This window comes from Erpetoichthys calabaricus, chromosome 5 (genome assembly GCF_900747795.2).
Source record: "Erpetoichthys calabaricus chromosome 5, fErpCal1.3, whole genome shotgun sequence".
Taxonomy (NCBI): Eukaryota; Metazoa; Chordata; class Cladistia; order Polypteriformes; family Polypteridae; genus Erpetoichthys; species Erpetoichthys calabaricus.
In genome coordinates, this window is record NC_041398.2 from 202,281,736 (window position 1) to 202,303,647 (window position 21,912).

The 21,912-nt window shown below is 38.7% G+C and overlaps 1 protein-coding gene across 1 annotated transcript in view; it reads right to left on the bottom strand.

The window, feature by feature from the left end:
- Positions 1–14,916, bottom strand: part of LOC114652866 (kinesin-like protein KIF27) — a 118,618-nt gene extending 103,702 nt beyond the window's left edge. Inside the window, exons 1-2 of the mRNA XM_051928613.1 lie at positions 14,564–14,916; positions 6,130–6,330 (exon numbers count right to left, since the gene is read on the bottom strand). Coding sequence (XP_051784573.1) covers positions 6,130–6,330; positions 14,564–14,861 — 499 coding nt within the window. The 5' untranslated portion in view covers positions 14,862–14,916. The remainder of the gene's footprint in view (positions 1–6,129; positions 6,331–14,563) is intronic.
- Positions 14,917–21,912: the final 6,996 nt, after the last annotated feature.

Consider the following 21,912-nt stretch of genomic DNA (forward strand, 5'->3'; position numbering starts at 1 on the left):
CGAATGAATTTTCCTGGTGTATGTTTTGCTTGTGCCGTTTGAGAGGCGCGTTGTTGCATGTGTAGTATTTGGGACGTGTTGTTTTGGAGCTGTAATCGATTTGCCTGTGCTGTGTGAGAAGCCCGTTGTAGCCTTCGCTGCCATTAACGTATGTCTGAGACGGGAGGTGTTTCGTTTTGAATCTGTGCCTGTTGCGATGCAGCACTTTGATTGATAGTTTGCGTAATGTGGATCTAGGATGTAGATTTGTGCATATTTGCGTTGTTGATTTGTTTCAGGGTGCACTGTTCCAATGCGATGCAGTATTTGTGCACATATGCGAAAGCAGTATGGGCCATTGCCTTTTGGTGGCCTGATATTTACTCCGGTATATGCAAAAGCAAATGAACTATTGTAGGATCTAATGCAGTTCATAAAGTTTTTACTTTTAGGTACATCGTTAGTTAGAAGCTTTAGTTGAGCTTTGCGTTTTTGGAGTCGAGACATTTTTTCTTTTAGAAATATGGATAAGTAATAAGGAGTATTGCACTCACTGTTAATATGGAGCCTTTTCTGCGGTTGAACGGTTAATAGTGCCTTATTGTAATGAGATCCACCTATGCTGCATAGCCGTCTATTTTGTTGTTTCTTTCGTGTTCGTGTGTTTGTTCCTGTTATCCTTTCCTTTTCGTTTTGTACCCGTGACCGTGTATTCATGACTTGTTTCTTTCTCAGCATGCGAAATATGGATAAGTAATAAGGAGGATCGCAGTCACTGTTAATATGTTTCCTTTTCTGCAGTTGAACGGTTAATAGTGCTTTATTGTAAGGAGATCCACCAATGCTGACATCTATGCTGTCTAGTGTGAAGGTGTTGATGTTCACTTTAGAATATGTGGCTTTGGGTGTCACTTCTTATGGATGTGTGTGTGTGTGGTTTTGGGTTGGTTGAGGATTGTTTTCGCGCGAGCGTCTTCTTTCTTTTTGTGTTCCTGTGTCTTGTTGAATACCCCTCTTTGTGTGTGTCCCATCCCTTGCTTGTAGGGTCTGTGGGGTGGTTTTGTGTTCTTTTTTTTGTGTTCCATGGGCTTGTTGAATCCCCCTCTTGGTGTGTGTCCCATCCGATGCCTGTAGGGGGGGGGGGGTGCCTTGCTGTTGTGCGCGAGCCTCTTTTTTTTTTTTTTTTTTTTTTTTTGGGTCTAGTTTCGTGTGCAATGTGTTTCGTGCTTTGCCTGCGTTTGACTACTTTTTTATGTGCTTTTTCCTTTTTTCGGTGCTCGTTGCACCTCATTTCTCCATTTTTCCTGTGCTCACTCCTTTTTTCTGTGGTCTTGTCCGCCTCTCGCGGCCCCTCATCCGCCTCTCTCGCCCTCTTTTGTCCGCCTTTCTCGGCTCCTCAGCCAACTCTCGCGGACTCTTTTTGCGCCTGCGCAGTACGTCTTTTTGCAGCTACGGCCCATTGCCGGATGTGCCTGCGTCCATCATCCGATTTAGCATTCTCGGTTAGTAATATGGATACATTTTGTAGCAGCAACTGGGTGCTCTTTATTCACACATGGTTGATGCATATTCATCGTTTGATGTTTTATGTCAGTTATATGCTACTTAAAAAAAGATTGTGTCCATGTTTGGTTGTGATAAGCTTCTCTTTGGGGACTTTGGACCTATAGAAACTGTATAAAAAAGCTCTGACAGAGCCCGGTCCTTCAAAGCTCAACCCAGATGGATCACCATTGCCTGTTTCTCAAAATGAATTCTCCCCTGCCAAAGTTGACCTCCAATTCCTGGGCTTCCCTTCCAAGACTGAGCGTCAAGAAAATTGGACTTATGATTTTTTTTTTTTTTTTGTTCTTTATTTCGTCTTATACGATTTCTCGTATTAGAAATTTGTTAGTTTTCGCATACCCCTTGGGGTCAGAGCGCAGGGTCAGCCATTGTACAGCGCCCCTGGAGCAATTACAGGTTAAGGGTGTTGCTCAAGGGCCCAGCAGAGTAGGATCTCTTTTGGCAGTGACGGGGATTCGAACCTGCAGTGAAAGCCTACATTAAACAAAACTGTTATTTCTTCTACGTGATTTCTTACCGCCTTATCACTAGGGAGAGACATTGAAGTTGCGTACTAACATAGACCTCCTCGTAAGCAGGTTTAACAGACTTACAAAAGAATTCTAAATACATATTTAATAGATAAATAAAATTACTCTCTACAATTTGGTTTAGCAGCATTAAATTTAATTAATAAAATTCATAATTAACAAATGCTTACAGTGTATTAGTGAGCTTCATGATGCTGTCTGGAGGAAGTGAATCCTTTACACTACAGGTAGTGATGCCATGGCAAAGTTCTGATTGCAGATTACACTCTGTGAGATATGGCTTCATTCACCCCATAGCTATCTTCTAATTAACAAACACTCAATGAGTCAATAAATGATTACTGTACCTACTGACCGGACTGAAGAAACACTGTGAAGAACCTTCCCATAGACTTAGATGGACTTTGATGAAAAAAACGGTAAAACAGAATAATGTTTGCACTTCCAGTTTCTTTGGAGAAATTTTCACAATCAGTGCTTTAAACCAGAGTAAAAAAACCCCACTTGTTTAAACAAGCAAAGAGCAAGGACGACGACTTGAGTAACCACAGTGGACTCTAAGTGAAGTCTCGCGATTGCTTGTCATTTAAAATTGTTTGTACCCATGGCATTTGAAAATTTTTGTTTGATGCAAAGCATTCAAGAGGCATTTTGAAATATTCTAATGAAGTGATTTGACAGACACGCAGATTACGAGAGGATTCTAAGCCTATAAATAAAATAATGCATGTGTAAACAACCGTTGAACATGTGGAAACATGATAAAAGCAAATGATTTGCGGTTCCATGTTAATAACAACCTGGAGCTTGTATGGGTAACATGTTCAATGAAGGTAGACCACAGGATGAGAACTCCTGCACTAAGCTAATGCCTTTCAAATATAATTTTCTTGATTGGCACCACTACAGGGTGTAGAGAAACTGGGTGTTTAGGATGTCAGCCTCTATGTGAAAATATGTTATTTATAAAGGAACTTAAATTATTTATTTGCAAGGAATGGCATTATCAGTACTTACACAATAATCCCTTATGATTTGTTAGGGTTAGGCGTGCAGGACCCCCGTGAATACAAAAATCCACCAATATGTTTTGGGCTTAAATGTAGGGCTGTATATTCTAAGTTTATTGCACTAAAAATATGCAAAAAGTTGCCAGAAATGTGAGATTGTTGACGCAGTGATCATTCAAGTCAAGGGTATGATTCTGGCTACCAAGAAAACATGTATGGTGTCCCCCAGACACAATGCATATTTCAGCAGTTCTTTGCAAAACTGTTAACTTTTTACAAAATTTAAATTATAATAAATTTGTATGTATATTTCTGGTAGTAAATGAGAAAAAATATTTTAAATTACAGATACAAAAGAAAACCAACAAAACACCAAGTACAAAATGATAAACACTCTCAACATAGTCCAATGATGGTGGAATATTTATAAAATTAAATCTCCTGTGAACAGTTATGTAAAGTTTTGATGCTGATATGTGTGAAAATAGACATTTTCTAAACCACATGAAATCACACAAACAAGCGGGTACAGGACAGGAACATAAATCCAGAGAAAACTGTAATTTGATGGGTGTAATTGTAATCCATATGTAATCCAATTATGCAGTTCAGCATTGCATCAAAAAGACACCATCTATTGTGATCCTGCCATCTTGTTATGGTTCACTTTTAAAACTAGCGCCTTCATCTTTCACCCAACAACCTTTGCGGCAACCACCAAGATTGCCCAATGATGCAGTACTCTGGGAAAATGCAGTTCATTTAAGTAGCGGGGCTACAGCGTCATCTGTGTTTTTCCATAATAGGTTGCAAAACCTGCAAAATAATTCCCATTTCGTTATTGATGACAAACCTGCGAATGGGCAAATCTGTGAATTGCCAACCTGCAAATCGCAAAGACCAACCTGTATAAAAAACATTGTAAGCATATTCTTCATAATCAGTCATCAGTCTGCTGCAAGGAATAAATAAAATTTTTGGTATCAGAACAATCGATGAGAACAACTTCTGTCTATTAGGCATGGCATGTTATAAGATGGTATGGGACTATGTTACACTTTTAAAGATGGGGACTGGTAGGGGGTCACATAGAAACCTCCAACTTATTATATTTGTTGATGGCAACACACAGTCCAATTAATGTAGGCCAGAGAGTTTACAGGGTTTTTCTCTTTTTTGTTTCATTACAGTAGATATCCTATCCTAATTTGTTATGATAATATTTTACCCTTGATTTTCTATAGACCTTACTCTACATTCAAACATTTCTCCCTTTTTCTGTAAACATAGTGTTCATTGACCTCAACAAAAAAATACTTTTTACTGTTCGCTGACATTTATATACTGGGTCATGACAAATGTTATGACAAAATATCTCACAAATTCAGAGATTTTGTCAGTAAAGAAGACCGATGTTTCAAGGCAAGTAGTTACAGTATACTTACTAATCATGGCAGCTGAGAATGTGGATGTATTGCATGTTGATTAGCACGTCCAAGTAAGAATTTCAATGTAATCTGGACATGTGACAATGATGACCTTATAAACCTATAAAGTTATGCTGTCCTATTTCTGTATCTCTAGTATTTAACAATATTATTATTTGGATTCATTTGGATTCCTTATTGTAGTGTTGGGTAAGAAGGGTTACTATAAGAGAGATCCCTTCCTGTTAAATTGTAATACAATTAATCTACTATGGAATAAAACACTATGGTCTGTGTTTGTGTCTCTGATTCCTCTGAGCAACCTGATTGGTCACTATAGAAAAGTGGACAGGAGGTGAGCAAGGCGCCTTGAGTCTGAAAAACAAGCTTTACAGGAACACATTCGAGAGAGGGATTGTTGGTGAGGAGAAGTTTGAACACACAAGAATACCAAAGAAAGGCACTGACGGTACCTGTAGGGCAAGAGGCATCAAATATATTTAAATGTATTCCATTACCAACAGATAACATGGCTAGTAAGACTTATCAGAAGTATACAAGGCTTACAAAAACTTACTGATGTTATCAAGATTTTGTACCCAATTCATATCTCAATTTCTGCTTTTGGAAAGTTTAATAAGGACTCATCCTACAAAAGCAGTTCAAACCTGCAAATCTGGCATAAATAGTCATTGAGATTACCATGGAAATCCACAGATGGCTAAGTGATAGGAGTTGTGCCTGCTAAGATCCAAGCAATTCCAAAATAATAATGGCTCATACTATTTAAAATCTGGGCATTGGTTTAATTAGTTTCTTTTTTGATTGTTTAAAAGAATTGTTATAAATGTCTTATCAAACACTGCACTAGTTTATCTAAAGGATTTTTATTTAAAATCAAAAATAGCTGTGAAAGCATGTGGACATATCTGGAAAGTTGTGATCGTGTTATTTATATATTTAATTATTTTCACTACTTCTAAGATGCTAAACTGTGGCATAGTGCTTAAATCAATGGTCACTTCATTTGTTCATGAGACTCTTGTCATGCTTTTAAGGCTGAAGGATGGCACAATGATGTAGATAAGTGTCAAATAATAGTACAAGTCTGCCCTTTCTGTCTTCCGTTACATTTTCACTGCTAAGATAAAATGATACTGTTACTTTACTTTCATTTGGATGAAGCACCTGAACTGTCATCCGTCTGACCATTGATTTTTAACTAGCCAATCCAGTTCAGGTTCTTGGGAGGGGAACAATCTATCCCAGCAGCAATGGGCAAAAATCAGGCACCGGTCCATCACCATGTAAGTGCAAACATACACACTCACTTGTTGCAGGTGAGTGCAAGTTAGTGAGTTAACATAACTTCGACGTCTTTGGGATGGGAGGTGAAAACAGAGGACCCTGAAAAAATACAATTACAGGTAAACCATGTAAACTCCACAAAGAAAGTGCCTGGGCCATGATTTCAATTCAGGGCGTAGAAACTGTAGTAAAACAGCACTTACCATGACTTCACCTTGCCAAAAGTGTAAATACAGTGTTCCATAATCTAAATTTTAAATTCTTTTACAACACATATATTCTTTTAAAAAATGTACAATATATTTTTACCTGTGTTTCCTTTCTCATCCTCTCTGATGTGTATGTCTTTTGAAGATGTTTCATGTCCAAGTAAGTCCCTGAGCTCTTCCTTGTAGACCTCTATGTAGGATACCTTAACTGTAAACTCTGTATTTTGGTGTTCAGAGATGCTTTGGAAGATTTCATTGATTGCACGAGGTATGATGCCCTTTTCCTCATCAGCAGTGGAAACTGGAAAAAGTCAAGAAGAGCCCTTTTAATGTCAACACTACATTGCAAAGCATAATGACAGGTTATAAAGTATTTAATCACTTGTCTCATTTTAAACTTGATGCCCCAAATAATGATGCACCATTTTGTTATTCTGTCAATAGATTTAACTTATGCAAAGCAATCATTTTCCTAGTTAAAATGTAATTAACATTGAACTTTTACACTGCAAAAGTGTTCTCAGGAGTCACTTTAGCCTTTAGTGGGTAAAAATTTAATGTTCACAATATGTAAATGTCTGCAGCTCTCCAGCAGAGTATGCAACACAGTCAGATACTTGATTATGATTGCAGAACTGACAAATAAGGGAAAATATTTACAGTAATCCTTCAACAGTAATCAATATCACCATGATCCATCTTTAAAATCCACATTCAGCACTCATGGATTATGCATTCATCATAAAAAGCAATTATAACCTACGGCAGATGACCTAACAAATTTGTTTTTCAGAGTGCTGCTAATTTAGTGGTGTTTCCAAAAGGCAGGATCCTTTCTATATTTTCAGGTTTTATTGTGTGAGCACAGCAGTCTGTTTATAGTTTTCCCAATCCTATAATTAAAAAGCTTTTTAGCCTAAAGTGCCTTTTTCAGAAAATGCTATATTATTCATCACAGTCTCAAATATTTTATACAAAGAAATCAAATGTTTGTTTACCAAAAGAACAAATCTCATAATGGCAGAAGCAGTGGTGTGCTTAATTGAAGTTCCCTTTCCGAGTAAATGAAATAAGAAAAAAAAGTAGTATGTGCTCATATTTTATTTTATTTTGAATTTTCAAGGATTCTTTGTCAGCATACAGATTGTTATTATTATCCATATTTTCTGAGCCTATTGTTCTAATATGCTGTTCTGGGGAACAGAGGCCTATCCAAGACACTCCACTGGTGGAGGCCATGTTCACACACACCTTCCAGTCCCATGTGAAGTTTCCAATCAACAATACATGCCCATGTGTTGGATGTGGAAGAAGAAACTGACAGGAAAAGTATATGAAGGAGGCTGTAATGTGAAGAAGTGTGTCAACACCCCAACATTAATATTATTACTACAATTATTATTATTATGTATTCTGTTTTTCTACTGATTTTTAAATTACAAAATTTTAAATTCAGCAAATGCATAGATAATGATGAAAAATACACAATTAGATCAGCTGAATTTCTAATATTAATTATGCTAATATATGACTTAGGTAATTCCTACATGCAAAGAACTTTATAAAGTGTATTCTGTACATTTACAATTATGAAAATGATACATTTATAGTGACATACATGTGAATACTAATAGTCCAATACCTTTACTAACCGCTTGCAATCTTTAACATTCATCCATTTTGTAAAGTATGTTGAATTAGCGTAAGCCATCCTAAACTGGGTGTTCATAAGAAATGTAATGATTTAGTTGATGAGGTAGAAGTACATTAAAAATTAGAATAGTTGCATCAAATCATTGCAATATTAAAATTGATACTTCAATTTAAATGTTTAAAGTCTAAATATTCTTGATTGTAACAGAAAGTTTGCATTTTTCTGATAGAGGTCCATACAATGCTAGATCCCTAGTGAAGGATCAAAGAAAAAAATAACATTCATAATCACTGCCCCACCATGTTTATGTCTGATATTTGTCATTTTTAACTTTCTGAGAGTGGATCTTAAAGGGCTAGAACCACCAGTAAAGAATTAAACTTGAGACAGCATAAAACAACATTCCACATGCCTATATTACCGATCCCCATTTTTTCAAAGGTTTGTGAAAAGGAATAACTTTGATGCATTATATTCCATTAGGGTGTTTCATGCATAACTACAATTATTGGTTTAATCTTTATCATAGCATGTAACTTCCTGCACAAAATATTGTCCAGAAATTGACTAAAAATTAGTTTTATTTTGTGTCTAGAGGTCCCAAAATAAGTGTAATCCCAGAAAGCTCTAAATCCTGCATAACTATATATCACATTTGGGGGTTTTCTTGTACCGGTGAGTCAGGAAACACCAGACAAAAAACAGAAATGATTCCAAAGTGTTCAGAAGTAACCCTTATAAACAATAAAATGTGAAACTTCCAGGAGGGTGAATACTTTTAATAAGCATAGTAGGAAAGCACGATAGAAGCTGGCTTAGAATATCACTGGCTATATATTAATATGGATTCGCTCTGTCCCTTCTGCTCTTGCTCACTCTCTTTGCACCATCTGAACAGCACCTACTGCCCAGAAGTATAAAATTGCTTCAGTCTCTGCCTGGATCAACATGATGATCGATTAAATAATGGTACATGTCAATTTCTTTTGCTAATCAATAGTGTAAGCACATTTGCATTTTGCAGGAGACTGTACTTGTTTAATATGGGAAGTGACATCTTTTATCTATCCATCCATTATCCAACCCGCTATATCCTAACTACAGGGTCACGGGAGCCAATTCCAGCCAACACAGGGCGCAAGGCAAGAAACAAACCCCGGGCAGGGCGCCAGCCCACCACAGTGCGCGCACACACACACACACACCAAGCACAATTTAGAATCGCCAGTCTACCTAACCTGCATGTCTTTGGAGTGTGGGAGGAAACTGGAGTACCCAGAGGAAACCCACGCAGACACGGGGAGAACATGCATACTCCACGCAGGGAGGACCCAGGAAGCGAACCTCAGTCTCCTAACTGCGAGGCAGCAGTGCTACCCACTGTGTCACTGTGCCGCCTGACATCTTTTACATGTTTCACAATTCTGTGATGACCAGTACAATTTTCTATGCTCTGGTGTCTTGGGTCGGTAGCACCACTTCAAGAGAGGAACACCAAATCAACAAGTTCATTAAAAAGGAATTTTCATTTATGGGATGCATTCTGGACCCCCTGGAGGCAGTAAAAGAGGAGAGAATGAAAACAAAACTAAGTTCTGAAAAATGCTGCACATCTTCTTCTCATGACACACTAACATTGACAACTTTCTGCCAATTAATTATTCAGCAAAGGTGCTTCAAGAAACACTACGGGGGCTCCTTTAAACCAACAGCATCACACTTGTATAATGCCTCACTTTGGCCAAGTCAGAAGTTTTTCTGGTGTGTATTTGAAGGGGGTGGTTGTTAGTAATTACAGTACTTTTTAAATTTATCTTAATGAGCTTCAGAAAAAAAGCTACATTTCCCCATTGGGACTAACACTGAGCTATTTGTCTCTCAATTAATGATATACTAAGCTGGCAAGAATAGTAAAATGGGACACCACAACATGTTCAGTATTTAACAAACAAGGAAACATGGCACAAAAATGCAAATCTGCAATCTGGGACACTGCTGAGGAAGTTTGAATGTCGTATCACCTAATGGTAACAGTAAAGTTAACATTCTTTTTGCTGGCCCTTGTCCAGTATAGAGTCATTTTGTGTAGATTCAGCATAAAGCTTCTAAAAATGTAAAAAAGAAAAAAGATTAAAACCAACACAATTAGAGAACCCCCTGCGGTATTTTAGGATTGTGAAAACTCAAAATAAACTGCTGGCAGATCAGAAGTTAACCAGTCCCTAACTGAGCTGGTGTGGCAGGAAGCAGCACAATCCAGAATGCACACCATTAAAAACACACAAGACTAGTTAAAATAAACAATCCTATAATGTACAGTGAATGTGATTTATATATGAAGTTCAAGTGGTCACTAATATCTGTTCCAATCCTATTAAGACTATTAATCCTATTATCCTATCCATCCATCCATTATCCAACCTGCTATATCCTAACTACAGGGTCACAAGGGTCTGCGGAAGCCAATCCCAGCCAACACAGGGCGCAAGGCAGGAAACAAACCCCAGGCTGGGCGCCAGCCAACTGCAGTATTATCCTATTAAACCCTATTAATTCATACTGCGTACTGTCCTACATTGAGCTCCTTCAACAAGGAATATAATACAAAAAATTTTATGATTATGATTTCAACAAACAAAAGCTGAATCTGTACATTATTAGTGATATAGCTCTGCTACTGTATATCTCAATGTATTTTGATTGATATAGCACATCCATATTACTAACCGAGAATGCTAAACCGGATGGACGCAGGGACATCCGGCCATGGGCCGTAGCCGCAAAAAGACGTACTGCGCAGGCGCCCCAAGAAATGAGGCGCCGCGAGAGGCGGTCGCGACCACAGAAAAAAGGAGTCAGCACAGAAAAAAGGAGTCAAACGCAGGTGATGCACACAGCGCGGCACAAAAGCCATTGCACATGAAACTAGCACACAAAAAAAGAAGCCGCTTGCGCCCCACGAATCCCACACCCACCTCCAAGCACCCCCCCCCCCCCACAAGCAACGGACGGGACACACACAAAGAGGACGATTCAACAAGCCCCTGGCACACAAAAAAAAGAACCCGCAACCCCCCCTCCCCCCCCCAAGCAACGGACGGGACACACACAAAGAGGAGGATTCAACAAGCCCCTGGCACACAAAAAGAAAGAAGACGCTCGCGACAACAATCCCACCACACCCCCCCCAGAAGCCGGCAAAGCACATAGCGCCTCACGAATCCCATTGCACACGAAACGGGACGCACACAAACAGGAGGATTCAACAACCTCCTACCACACCAAAAAAAAGAAGCCGTGACCGCCACACCAAGCCCATTACAGACGAAAAGGGACAGACTACGGACATGGCACACGAAACGTTCACAACAACGACGATTCAGACCCCAAACACACTAACATCAATAAGAAGTGACACCCAAAGCCCCATTTCTAAAGGAACCGTCCGCAGACACCTGCTAAACGATTGCGCCACTTAGCTGACAACGCGTTCGATAATGAGTCCACTATTGAGGAAAATTCATTGGGATTAATGAATGTCATTTGCAATCATTTTCATTCACTTAACTTCCCTGAAGAAACAACTGGCAATACAAGTAATGAATTTACACGTTGTTGTCAAAAGGGTCAGATTAGACTGCCTCCTTTACATTCATATCCTGAATATCTACAGAAGCTTCTAACTAACGATGTACCTGAAACTAAAAACTTTATGAACTGCATTAGATCCTACAATAGTTAGATAGATAGATAGATACTTTATTAATCCCGATGGGAAATTCACATTCTTCAGCAGCAGCATACTGATACAATAAATAATATTAAATTAAAGAATGATAATAATACAGGTGAAAAAAACAGACAATAACTATGTATAATGTTAAATATTAACGTTTACCCCCCCTGGTGGAATTAAAGAGTCGCATAGTTTGTGAATTTCCCATCGGGATTAATAAAGTATCTATCTATCTATCTATGTATCTAGTTCATTTGCTTTTGCATCTACCGGAGTAAATATCAGGCCACCAAAAGGCAATGGCCCATACTGCTTTCGCATATGTGGACAAATATTACATCGCATTGGAACAGTACACCCTGAAACAAATCAACAACGCAAATATGCACAAATCTACACACAAAGCCCCATTTCTAAATGAACCGTCCGTATTAAACATACGTCATCTCAACACGTTCACACTATGCAGCATAGGTGGATCTCATTACAATAAAGGCTCCATATTAACAGTGAGTGCGATCCTCCTTATTACTTATCCATATTTATCACGCTCAAGAACAAACAAGTCATAAATTCACGATCACGGGTACAAATCGATACGGCTCGGATAACGGCACCAAACACAATTCACACTATGCAGCATAGGTGGATCTCATTACAATAAGACACTATTAACCGTTCAACCGCAGAAAAGGCTCCATATTAACAGTGAGTGCAATCCTCCTTATTACTTATCCATATTTCTAACGCTGAAGAACAAACAATTCATGAATTCACGATCACGGGTACAAACCGATACGGCTCGAGTAACGAGACCAAACACATGAACCAGCATGAAAAAAAACAATACACGTCGGCTCCAACGCGCTTCTGAAACTCTAGAAGAAAAAATGTCTCGGCTCCAAAAACGCAAAGCTCAACTAACACAGTTACAGAAATGAACCCAAATGGACAGACACACTGAACGTGGACGCATGTAGCGCGCGTCTCACAATACTGCATTGAAACAGGCACGGCTTCAAAACGAAACACCTCCCGTCTCAGACATACAGAAACGGCAGCGAGGGAACATCAACGACAGACACCTGCTAAACGATTGCGCCAGTTAGCTGACAACGCGTTCAATAATGAGTCCACTATTCAGGAAAATTCATTGACATTAATGAATGTCATTTGCAATCATTGTCATTCACTTAACTTCCCTGAAGAAACAACTGGCAATACATGTAATGAATTTACACGTTGTTATCAAAACAGTCAAATTAGACTGCCTCCTTTACATTCATATCCTGAATATCTACAGAAGCTTCTAACTAACGATGTACCTGAAAGTGAAATCTTTATGAACTGCATTAGCTCCTACAAATCGATATCCACTATGAACATTAACAGTGGCACTGCACATGACATCCGTCTTGCAAAACTGTTAGTTATTGATGAATATACAATGGCATCCACTCACTTACTCCACACCATTCATAAACTTCTACAAACGTTTATGAATAATGATCTTCCCTTTGAAGGAAAGGTACTTTTATTACGAGGAGATTTTAGACAGTACGTAGCTATTGTTCCACATACCATGCGCTCAGCTATTGTTCAGTGCACCTTAAAATACGCAGACAATTGGCATTGCTTTCAAAAGATACAGTTAGTACATAACATGCGATGTCCACATCCAGATCATAACAATTGGTTATTACAACTGGGAGATGGTACACTCACCAATACAGATAGACTTCACCCAGATATTATTACAATTCCTCAAGCCTTTATCTGCGCCGACTTAGTTACAGACAGATTTGGAACAGCAATCTCATTTCACCAAGTGCCCCTTTTAACACAACGCACTATATTATGTCCAAAAAATATTAATGTGGAAAACATAACTACCCAAGTCATTGCATTACTGCATCATCTACACCTTCACACTATTCTATATCTCATTCATACATCACGCTCTTTCTCATTCCCAACACCAGGAGTTGGCGAGCAAAGCGAGCAGGGGGCAGAGCCCCCTAGTTACATGATAAATGGGAGTAACACACTGGCATAATGGCGGCATAGCAATGTGGCACCACAGATTTAAGATACTGGTTTGATTCATTGCCTAGACAGACTTTGTGTGGAGTTTGCATGTTCTCCTCACATTTATTTGTATTTTTTCCACCAAGATCTTGCAAAAATATTCAGATTAGCTTGGTGTGGTGTGTATACGTGTGCCCTGGAATAGAAGGGTACTGATTTCTGTCAGGAACATTAAAGAACTCTACAGTACACTGGAGCCAAGTTCATAACTTACTATTGAAGTGATCTCAAAATGGAATGGAAGTGAGGCAGGTACATGAACGCCACTCGATTCCATTTCAAGGGGGTTTTGCACAACCCTGTATATGAATTTATGGATTCAGAAAAAAAATGTTGGTATGTTTATTATAGTTAAAGAACTGAAAGTGTTATACTGTTGAAGTTAATTTATTATATCTTTGAGCTCCCCAGATATATTAAGTCATTACATGTACTGTAATTCTTAGAGATAATCTGAAGACCTTGTTGTCAAAACAGAATTTTACTAATATGAAAAAAATAATTGTATGATTAGAGAATGTGGATCCTACCACTAATTAAGCTATGTTTAAAGTTATGAAAACCAAACATATATTCCTTCATGCAACCATGAGTCCCAGGTTACTATATGTAGTCTCTACTAGGAATGTCCATTATGACCACTAGATGACAAAAATGTGAGATTTGGTTATTCCAGCAGAACTAAATCAAATGTTTAAACACTAAAAATATTTCTGAAGACACAGTAGAAGCCTCTGAAGAAAGATGATAATGTTAAGGCAACTGCCCTTCATCTACCTGCCTCACTTCCAAGTCTGTTTTGAGAGCTCTTCCCATAGACAATTATGGACTTGACTCCAATGTAGAGAGAGTTCATTAATGTTCTAAACTTATGTTTGGTAATAATAGCTGTGTAGGATGTCTGTGAAGTCATCTATGTCATGGCAATGCTAAGAAACAATGACATCACACAAATATATTCCCTAAAGTTATTGTACTGCAATGCAATATGAGAACTTTAATTATTGAAATTTTATTAATAAAGCAATTTAAATAATGTATATTTATTTCACTTACCAACATGTCCACCACCTAATGTGTAGGTCTTTCCAGAGCCAGTTTGTCCATACGCAAATATTGTGACATTGTACCCCTCGATAAATGATGACACCAAGGGCTTTATACAGGTAGCATACACTTGATCTTGAGCTGACTTTTGTCCAAACACAAAGTCAAATGTAAATGCCCGATCTTTGCCAATGATAACCTGTTGGGTGTTGGGTACAACTCTCACACATACATGCTGATGGCGGAGGATCTCCTTTGGAAGCAATGGCCTAACTCGCACTGCCACCCGAACTGGAATTTCTTCCATTATAAGTGACTTGCAGCTTCACTGTACATGTAGAACAGTCTTTGATCCACTGGCCAGACTCGTTGCTCTGTCAGAAACAAAACAAATCAAAATGTTTACAGAAAAGTGCTGTAATTTGGTTCCCTTTTAAATTAATTTTCATAAAACATAATAATATGATCTGCGGTGGGCTGGTGCCCTGCCCGGGTTTCTTGTCTGCCTTGCGCCCTATGTTGGGCAGGGATTGGCTCCAGCAGACCCCTGTGACCCTGTAGTTAGGATATAGCGGGTTGGATAATGGATGGATGGATGGATAATAATATGATACATTTGCTGCTTTTGCCCATCAATCTATACTCAATAACCCATAACAACAAAGTAAAAACATGTTTTCAGAAAGATTTACAAATTTTTTAAAAATCAAAAACTGAAATTTCTCATTCTTATAAGTATTCACACACTTAATTTGATACTTTGTAGAAGTCCCTTTGGCAGTGATTAGAATATATTTGATAAACTTTATTAATCCTATGGGAAAATTCAAAATTACAGTTTCAGATCTTCTTGGGTGAGTCATTTCAAGCTCTGCACACCTGAATTTAGGCAGTTTATCACATTCTTCCTGACAGATCCTCTCAAGCTCCATTGAATTGGATGGGAAGTGTCTATAAACTGCCATTTTCAGATCTCTCTATGGATTTTCTATGGAGTTTAAGTGTAGATTTGGCTGGGCCACTCAAGGATAGTTAGAGATTTGTCCCAAAGCCATTCCAACATTATCTTGGCTGTATGCTTCAGGTCATTGATGTGCTAAAAGTGAACTCTCACCCTAGTCTTTGGCAAAATTGAGCTGGAGTAGGTTTTCTTCAAGGACCTATATGCATTTGGCTACATTAATCCTTTCCTCGGTTCTGAGCAGTTTCCCTTCCGCTGACAAACACCCCATAGCCCCCCACCATGTTTTGCCATAGGGATGGTATTAGGCAGATGATGAGCAGTGATTGGTCTTGATGATCTCACTGAATCAGGTCCATCTTGCCTAGTTACTCAGTTTGTTCGAACGGCCAACTCTAAGAAGAGTCCTGGTGGTTCAAAACCTCTTTGATTTGACAATTATTGATGCCACTATGCACCTGGGAAAACTCAAAGCTTTAGAAATTGTTTTTATACCCTTGCCCTAATCTATGCCTCACCACAGTTTGATCACAGAGATGTACAGAGATTTCCTTGGGAAACACTGTTCCACTCCATTCGAACTAGTGTGGTGCTGAGGTGTCACCCATGGCATGGCTGTGCTCAGATCCTAATTTGGGATGCTGAGGTAGTTTGTCATGTGGTGGGTGGAGTAATGCACTGTATCTCTCTCTCATTGCTTGGTTTTTGTCCTGAAATGCAGTGTGAATAGGCACACGGTAGTGCTGATGTACTTCTGGTGAAATGTCAGCCAGTTCAGCCACTTCCATTGTCCATACTGCAGTTGTGATTTTTGTTTAGTGTTGAAAATATCCAAGAAAAAGAAGTTTAAGTTTCATTGTACAGATAGCTCTATAGCTGAACCTTGTTATGTATCTTCATGTTCAACTTCCAGTAAGTACAACAAGGTACTTCGTTTTCAAACATTTCCTTCTGATGCAGAAACCCGATCTAAATGGATCATCTCTATCTGGAGAGAGTTTTTTTTTATGGTTAGTCCCCTTTCCTGTGTTTGGAGCCGGCATTTAAAAAAAAGCATTTTTGCGAACCAGGGTCTGAGACAGGGAAGTGACTGTTGAAGAAGGGAGAGGTTCCAGCTTTGTTTGAGTGAAACAATTTCTCCATTCCACTTTCAAGACCATGGATTTGAGAGAGGAGAAAGCAACCGACAGATGATGACACCCCATGCAAGGAGGATGATAAAATCCTTGAGGACCATGACTACGCTTTGCCTCCAGATCTAGCAGTTGTCGACCTAGCTCTTGATGAAAACATGTCTCTCAGAGAGGAGATCCTCCAGCTGAGAAAACAAATTGAGAACCCTGCAGTGAAGTAGAGGTTTTTACCACTTTGCTGGCTCAGACAGAGATATTTGCTTTTTAAAAAGGTAAGATGGCCAGCAGGCTCACATTATTATGTATTGTAGCATCAGTGCTGAGCACCACAGTGGAAGGATTTTCTGCTCTTTACATGGATCTTTGAGGTGGCTCACTATCCTTAAAAGTACTGCTCAGCTTTTTCCGCACTAGTTCGAAAAGCACATATAGTTTGAAGCCCTTCTGCTTTTTAGCTCCTAATGTTTGGCAAATGCTTGATTAATGCCACATGCTTCGTTTACTGAAAGTTTGGTCATGTCTTGAAATGATCGGGAGAAAAATGCCATAGCTAATCTGTTTTGATATCAGCACTAGAAGTGTGCATGTAGTCTGCTGTGATACCGTTATATAAGTGGATGAGTGCCTTACAAAATAATGTCCAGTTGATTCAGTTTGCCAAAGATGGACTACAGTCCAATTCTAGACACATCTCAAAGATATCTAGAGCAAACAAGATGCGCCTGACTATAATTTGGAGTACCAAAGAAAACAGTCTGAACACTTAATATAAATGAGAGAATTCAGTTTTTGATCTATACTAATAAAAGGCAAAGCCCTCACTGACTCACTCACTCACTCACTCACTCACTCACTCACTCACTCACTCACTCACTCACTCACTCACTCACTCACTCACTCACTCACTCACTCACTCACTCACTCACTCACTGACTCACTCATCACTAATTCTCCAACTTCCCGTGTAGGTGGAAGGCTGAAATTTGGCAGGCTCATTCCTTACAGCTTACTTACAAAAATTAGGCAGGTTTCATTTCGAAATTCAAAGCGTAATGGTCATAACTGGAACATATTTTTTGTCCATACACTGTAATGGAGGAGGCGGAGTCACGTATCGCGTCATCACGCCTCCTACGTAATCACGTGAACTAAAAACAAGGAAGAGATTTACAGCATGAGTCGCACGCGGGAACGAAGGTAAATGACGTTAATTTTTGACTGTCTTTTAATACTGTGTAAGCATACATATTAACACATGTGCAATTAAACGTGTGCATTTACGGGGTGATTTCTCAGGCTTAAAAGCTTACCTTTTATCAAATGCGGGAACAAAGGTAACTGACGTTGTTCACTGTCTTTTAATACTGTGTAACCATACATATTAACACATGTCCAATTAAACGTGTGCATTTACGGGGTGATTTCTCAGGCTTAAAAGCTCGCCTTTTACTAAAAAGGTAAATGCAAAACTATTTTCAATCAGTTTATTGAAACGCTCCCGTTAAGGATTGCAATAACATATTCGCGAGATAAAAGAACGAAGTAGGGGGAAATGGAGGAACAGCCGCAAACAGCGAAGAGCAAAAAATTTATTAAACAATTGAGAACGGACCGAGTTAAGCATACAAGCATGTTCATAAGGGAAACAAAGCACGGTGTAAAACGTAAGTTTAAATTGAGTTTATAGAAACGCTCCCGCTGCGGATTGCAATAACATATTCGCGAGATAAAAGTTTAATGAGAAGACACGAGGTATAAACGATCCACACGCCGTGGCGCAACGTTAGGGGCAACAGTTTCAACCATTCTATGATCTGCTTCTCGCAACTGAAAGACGGCACATGGCGGATGTTAGCCGACTTGCTGACCGCAACGTTAGGGGCTTCAACTATGGCGCTGACGCCACATCTCAGTGCCAACACTTTGCAGACTCTACTTAAAAGACACGCCCTCCTCACTGGACAGTTAAAAACACCAATCAAACTAACGATGACATCAAGTATTACCCAATCAAAAGTAGGAAAGGAGGCATCTTCATAAAATGCGTTTGGGATGATTTGCATGAGACGCTGCTTTAAAAAAAAAATGATAAAAAAAATACGGGATAAATCCCGTCCAGTATTGATTCAAAACGGGACGCGCAATTTCATTCTCAAACGTGGCACGATTCCGTATTTTAAAGGACGGGTGGCAACCCTACAGTGCCAGGTAACCACCCATACAATCACATTGTGATTCAGACTAGGAATGCAATGAATGTAATTACCCCGATCTACATACAAGGCGAAAGTCTTGCAACATTCAAAGATGATGGTTTGGGATAAGTACACCATACAACATAAAAGAGCTTATGAAGCCTTGAACCGAAAAAAGCAAGATCTCAGAGATCGTAAAAAAAAATAGGAGGTAATGTCGTTTTACTCGCTGTAGATTTTAGTCAAACATTACCAGTTATTCCACGAGGGAGACCAGCGGATGAACTCAACGCGTGTTTAAAATCCATGCTTCTCCCACGCTCGGTTATATGTCGCGTGTTCTCCGGTAGGTGCACCAAAAAATGTATACATTTAAGCATGTAATGGGCAAACAAAAAATGAGGTATACCCGAAGGCACTGCAGTAGTACTTAATGTAACTTTACTTCTTAAATGTTAATGTTTTACTGTTTAATAATTTATACGCTTCTTATATGTTGTTCAAATTCTTTTATCAAAATACCACTGACAGCGCAATGCACGATAACATGGAGTGAATACACCATACGCATCCGCCCACGGCTGCCCTGCTGTGCGCAGATAGAAGTTGATTCTAAAATAAAATAAAATAAAGATAAAAAGAGTAAAACAATCATCACCCATAAAGCGTGTGTGTGTGTATATATATATATGTTGATATGTGGATGTGTATATGTATATATATATATATGTTTATATGTGTGTGTGTGTATTTTATATATATAAAACACAGCAACACTCATAACAATGACAACACAATTACATTGACAATCATGTTACGTTATTTTTAAAATGTTTCCTTTTTTTTTCATAACCTCTTTAACACACTACTTCTCCGCTGCGAAGCGCGGGTATTTTGCTAGTTTTTAATAAACTAGGGGGTTTTGCCCCCTGCTTGCTTCGCTCGCCACCTCCGTGTTTGGTTTTCCAGATACACATTTTTAAGATTTTGTTTTTATTTGAATTGTTGCTATTCCATTAGTTTCACTTTTATTTCAGAACTTATGTAAAAACAATATTTGGAATCTTTGGAGTCCCAATATGCTGAATCTTTTAAATGAGGTCAGTGAGACATGTGTTTATGACTTTGTACCATAATTCAGGTTAGGTTTCTCTGTTTGGAATTTCAGCACAGACAAAGCGATCCACATCATCAGCAGTTAATAATTTATTTTGCAAAGTAAACAATAAATGCATGTGAGGTAAACCACGTTTTTGAAATTCTCTGACTTAAACTTCAAAGCCTTACAATATTTACATACTTCTGACATATCACCTGTGTCCATATATTCAATCTCTATTCGCCTTTTAGTCATTTTTTTTTGAGCCTTTCGATTTCCACTACTTTCATAATCAGCTCTGCATGTGAATAGCGTCAATGTTTGTGAACGTGTTTATGAAGTTGTGAAGGCGAAAAGACTTTGTTTTCCACTTTTTGCCTTTTATTTCTGACCTCGATTTGTCCTGCTATTTTTTCAATTACACCTGGTTCTGATGATTAATTACCTTTTGTTTGCACTAATGTGATCTTTACTATCTTTTTTTTTTGATACTGTAGTGACTGACATAATAAAGTGTCGCAAAAGTTCTATTTGAACAATCACCGACTTTGTAACCCCAAACACAACTTTCTAGCACTCTCTCCGACCCCTCCTCCCCCGGGTCTCAAAACCTACCCGTACTGCATCAATCTATACCCCGCTATCAGTCTTCTGTGCTGTACTCTGCCCTTCCTCAATCAGACCTAACAGTCACTTAAAACAAAAAAGGCTTCAACTTGGCTGGGAAGCTACAATACTTTCGAATTTTACTGCTTTCATATTCTGTACCTTTCTCTGCGTGTGTATCGCGCCATCGTTTGTTTTTGCCTTTCGAATTCCACTGCTTTCATAATCACTTATCTGCCTTTTTTTTCTCTCCAACACTTTTGGGTCTCTTTTCTTCACGCTGCTCTTCCTTCTTTGCTTAGTCGTCTAGAACGTATTGTCCTTATACGCTTTATATGTGCTGAGAGCACAGGATTGGTGTGTGCTAAGTGCCTTTACATAACTGAGTGTTTTGCTGTCCGTACTCTTATTTGATAAGAAGGTCGTGTCTTGCAAGAATCTCATGGTCCACGACCCCATGAGACGGCCTTGGGACAATCTCTTGGCACCAAGTCTCATGTTTACGACCCCGCAAGACGCTCCGTGGCCAGTCTTTTTTGCCTCACGAGTCTTTTAAATGTCTTCCGAGACCTTCCGAGAAGATCACGTCTTGTTGCCCTGCTTTTCCTTTCCAGGATTTTTTTTTATAATAGAGAGATTTGCAAACCTTTCTGAAAACATGATTTCACTTTGTCATTCCAGGTTTTTGAGTATAGATTGATGGGTACAAATGGCAACTTCACCCATTTAAAATTAAATCTACAACATAGTTAGTTATGCAGGATATACTTTCTGAATTTGTTGTATGTCAACAGTTTTTTTTATTCCTTATGTCAACAGTTTTTTTTATTCCAAGAATAAAACACAAGACTAGAATTGGTGTGGGGGGGGGGGGAGTGGGGGGGATGGGGTGGTGATACCAGTTAACCACTACCCCCTACTGGTTATCAGTTTAACACCACTATCAATTGATGTTACTGTATACATTCACAACCAAAAGCACTCTAAAGTCTCAAAGAGAAGCCTACATTCCATCTCTGTATGGCTTTCAGCAGTCAAAACAGAACCAAGGGGAAAAATGGAATGAGATGTATCATAGTTGGCTTGATTCTTAAAAACCCCATCAGAAAAAGTTAGGTTTCTTCTAAAATATCATAAAGTTATACATTTTAATAGCACCACACTAATCCAAAGTATATTTAGTAATTGATAAATGACTATGTTTGAAGAAAAATCATCATTTCAATAATGTTAGTGCTCAACCTTTAGATAGTTCCAGACCATTAATATAGTAGTTTGAACCATGCCCAACACCGTTATCATCTTTCTATCCATTCAATTGAATAGACCTTTTTTCATTCAGGTTCATAGTACAGTTAACAAAA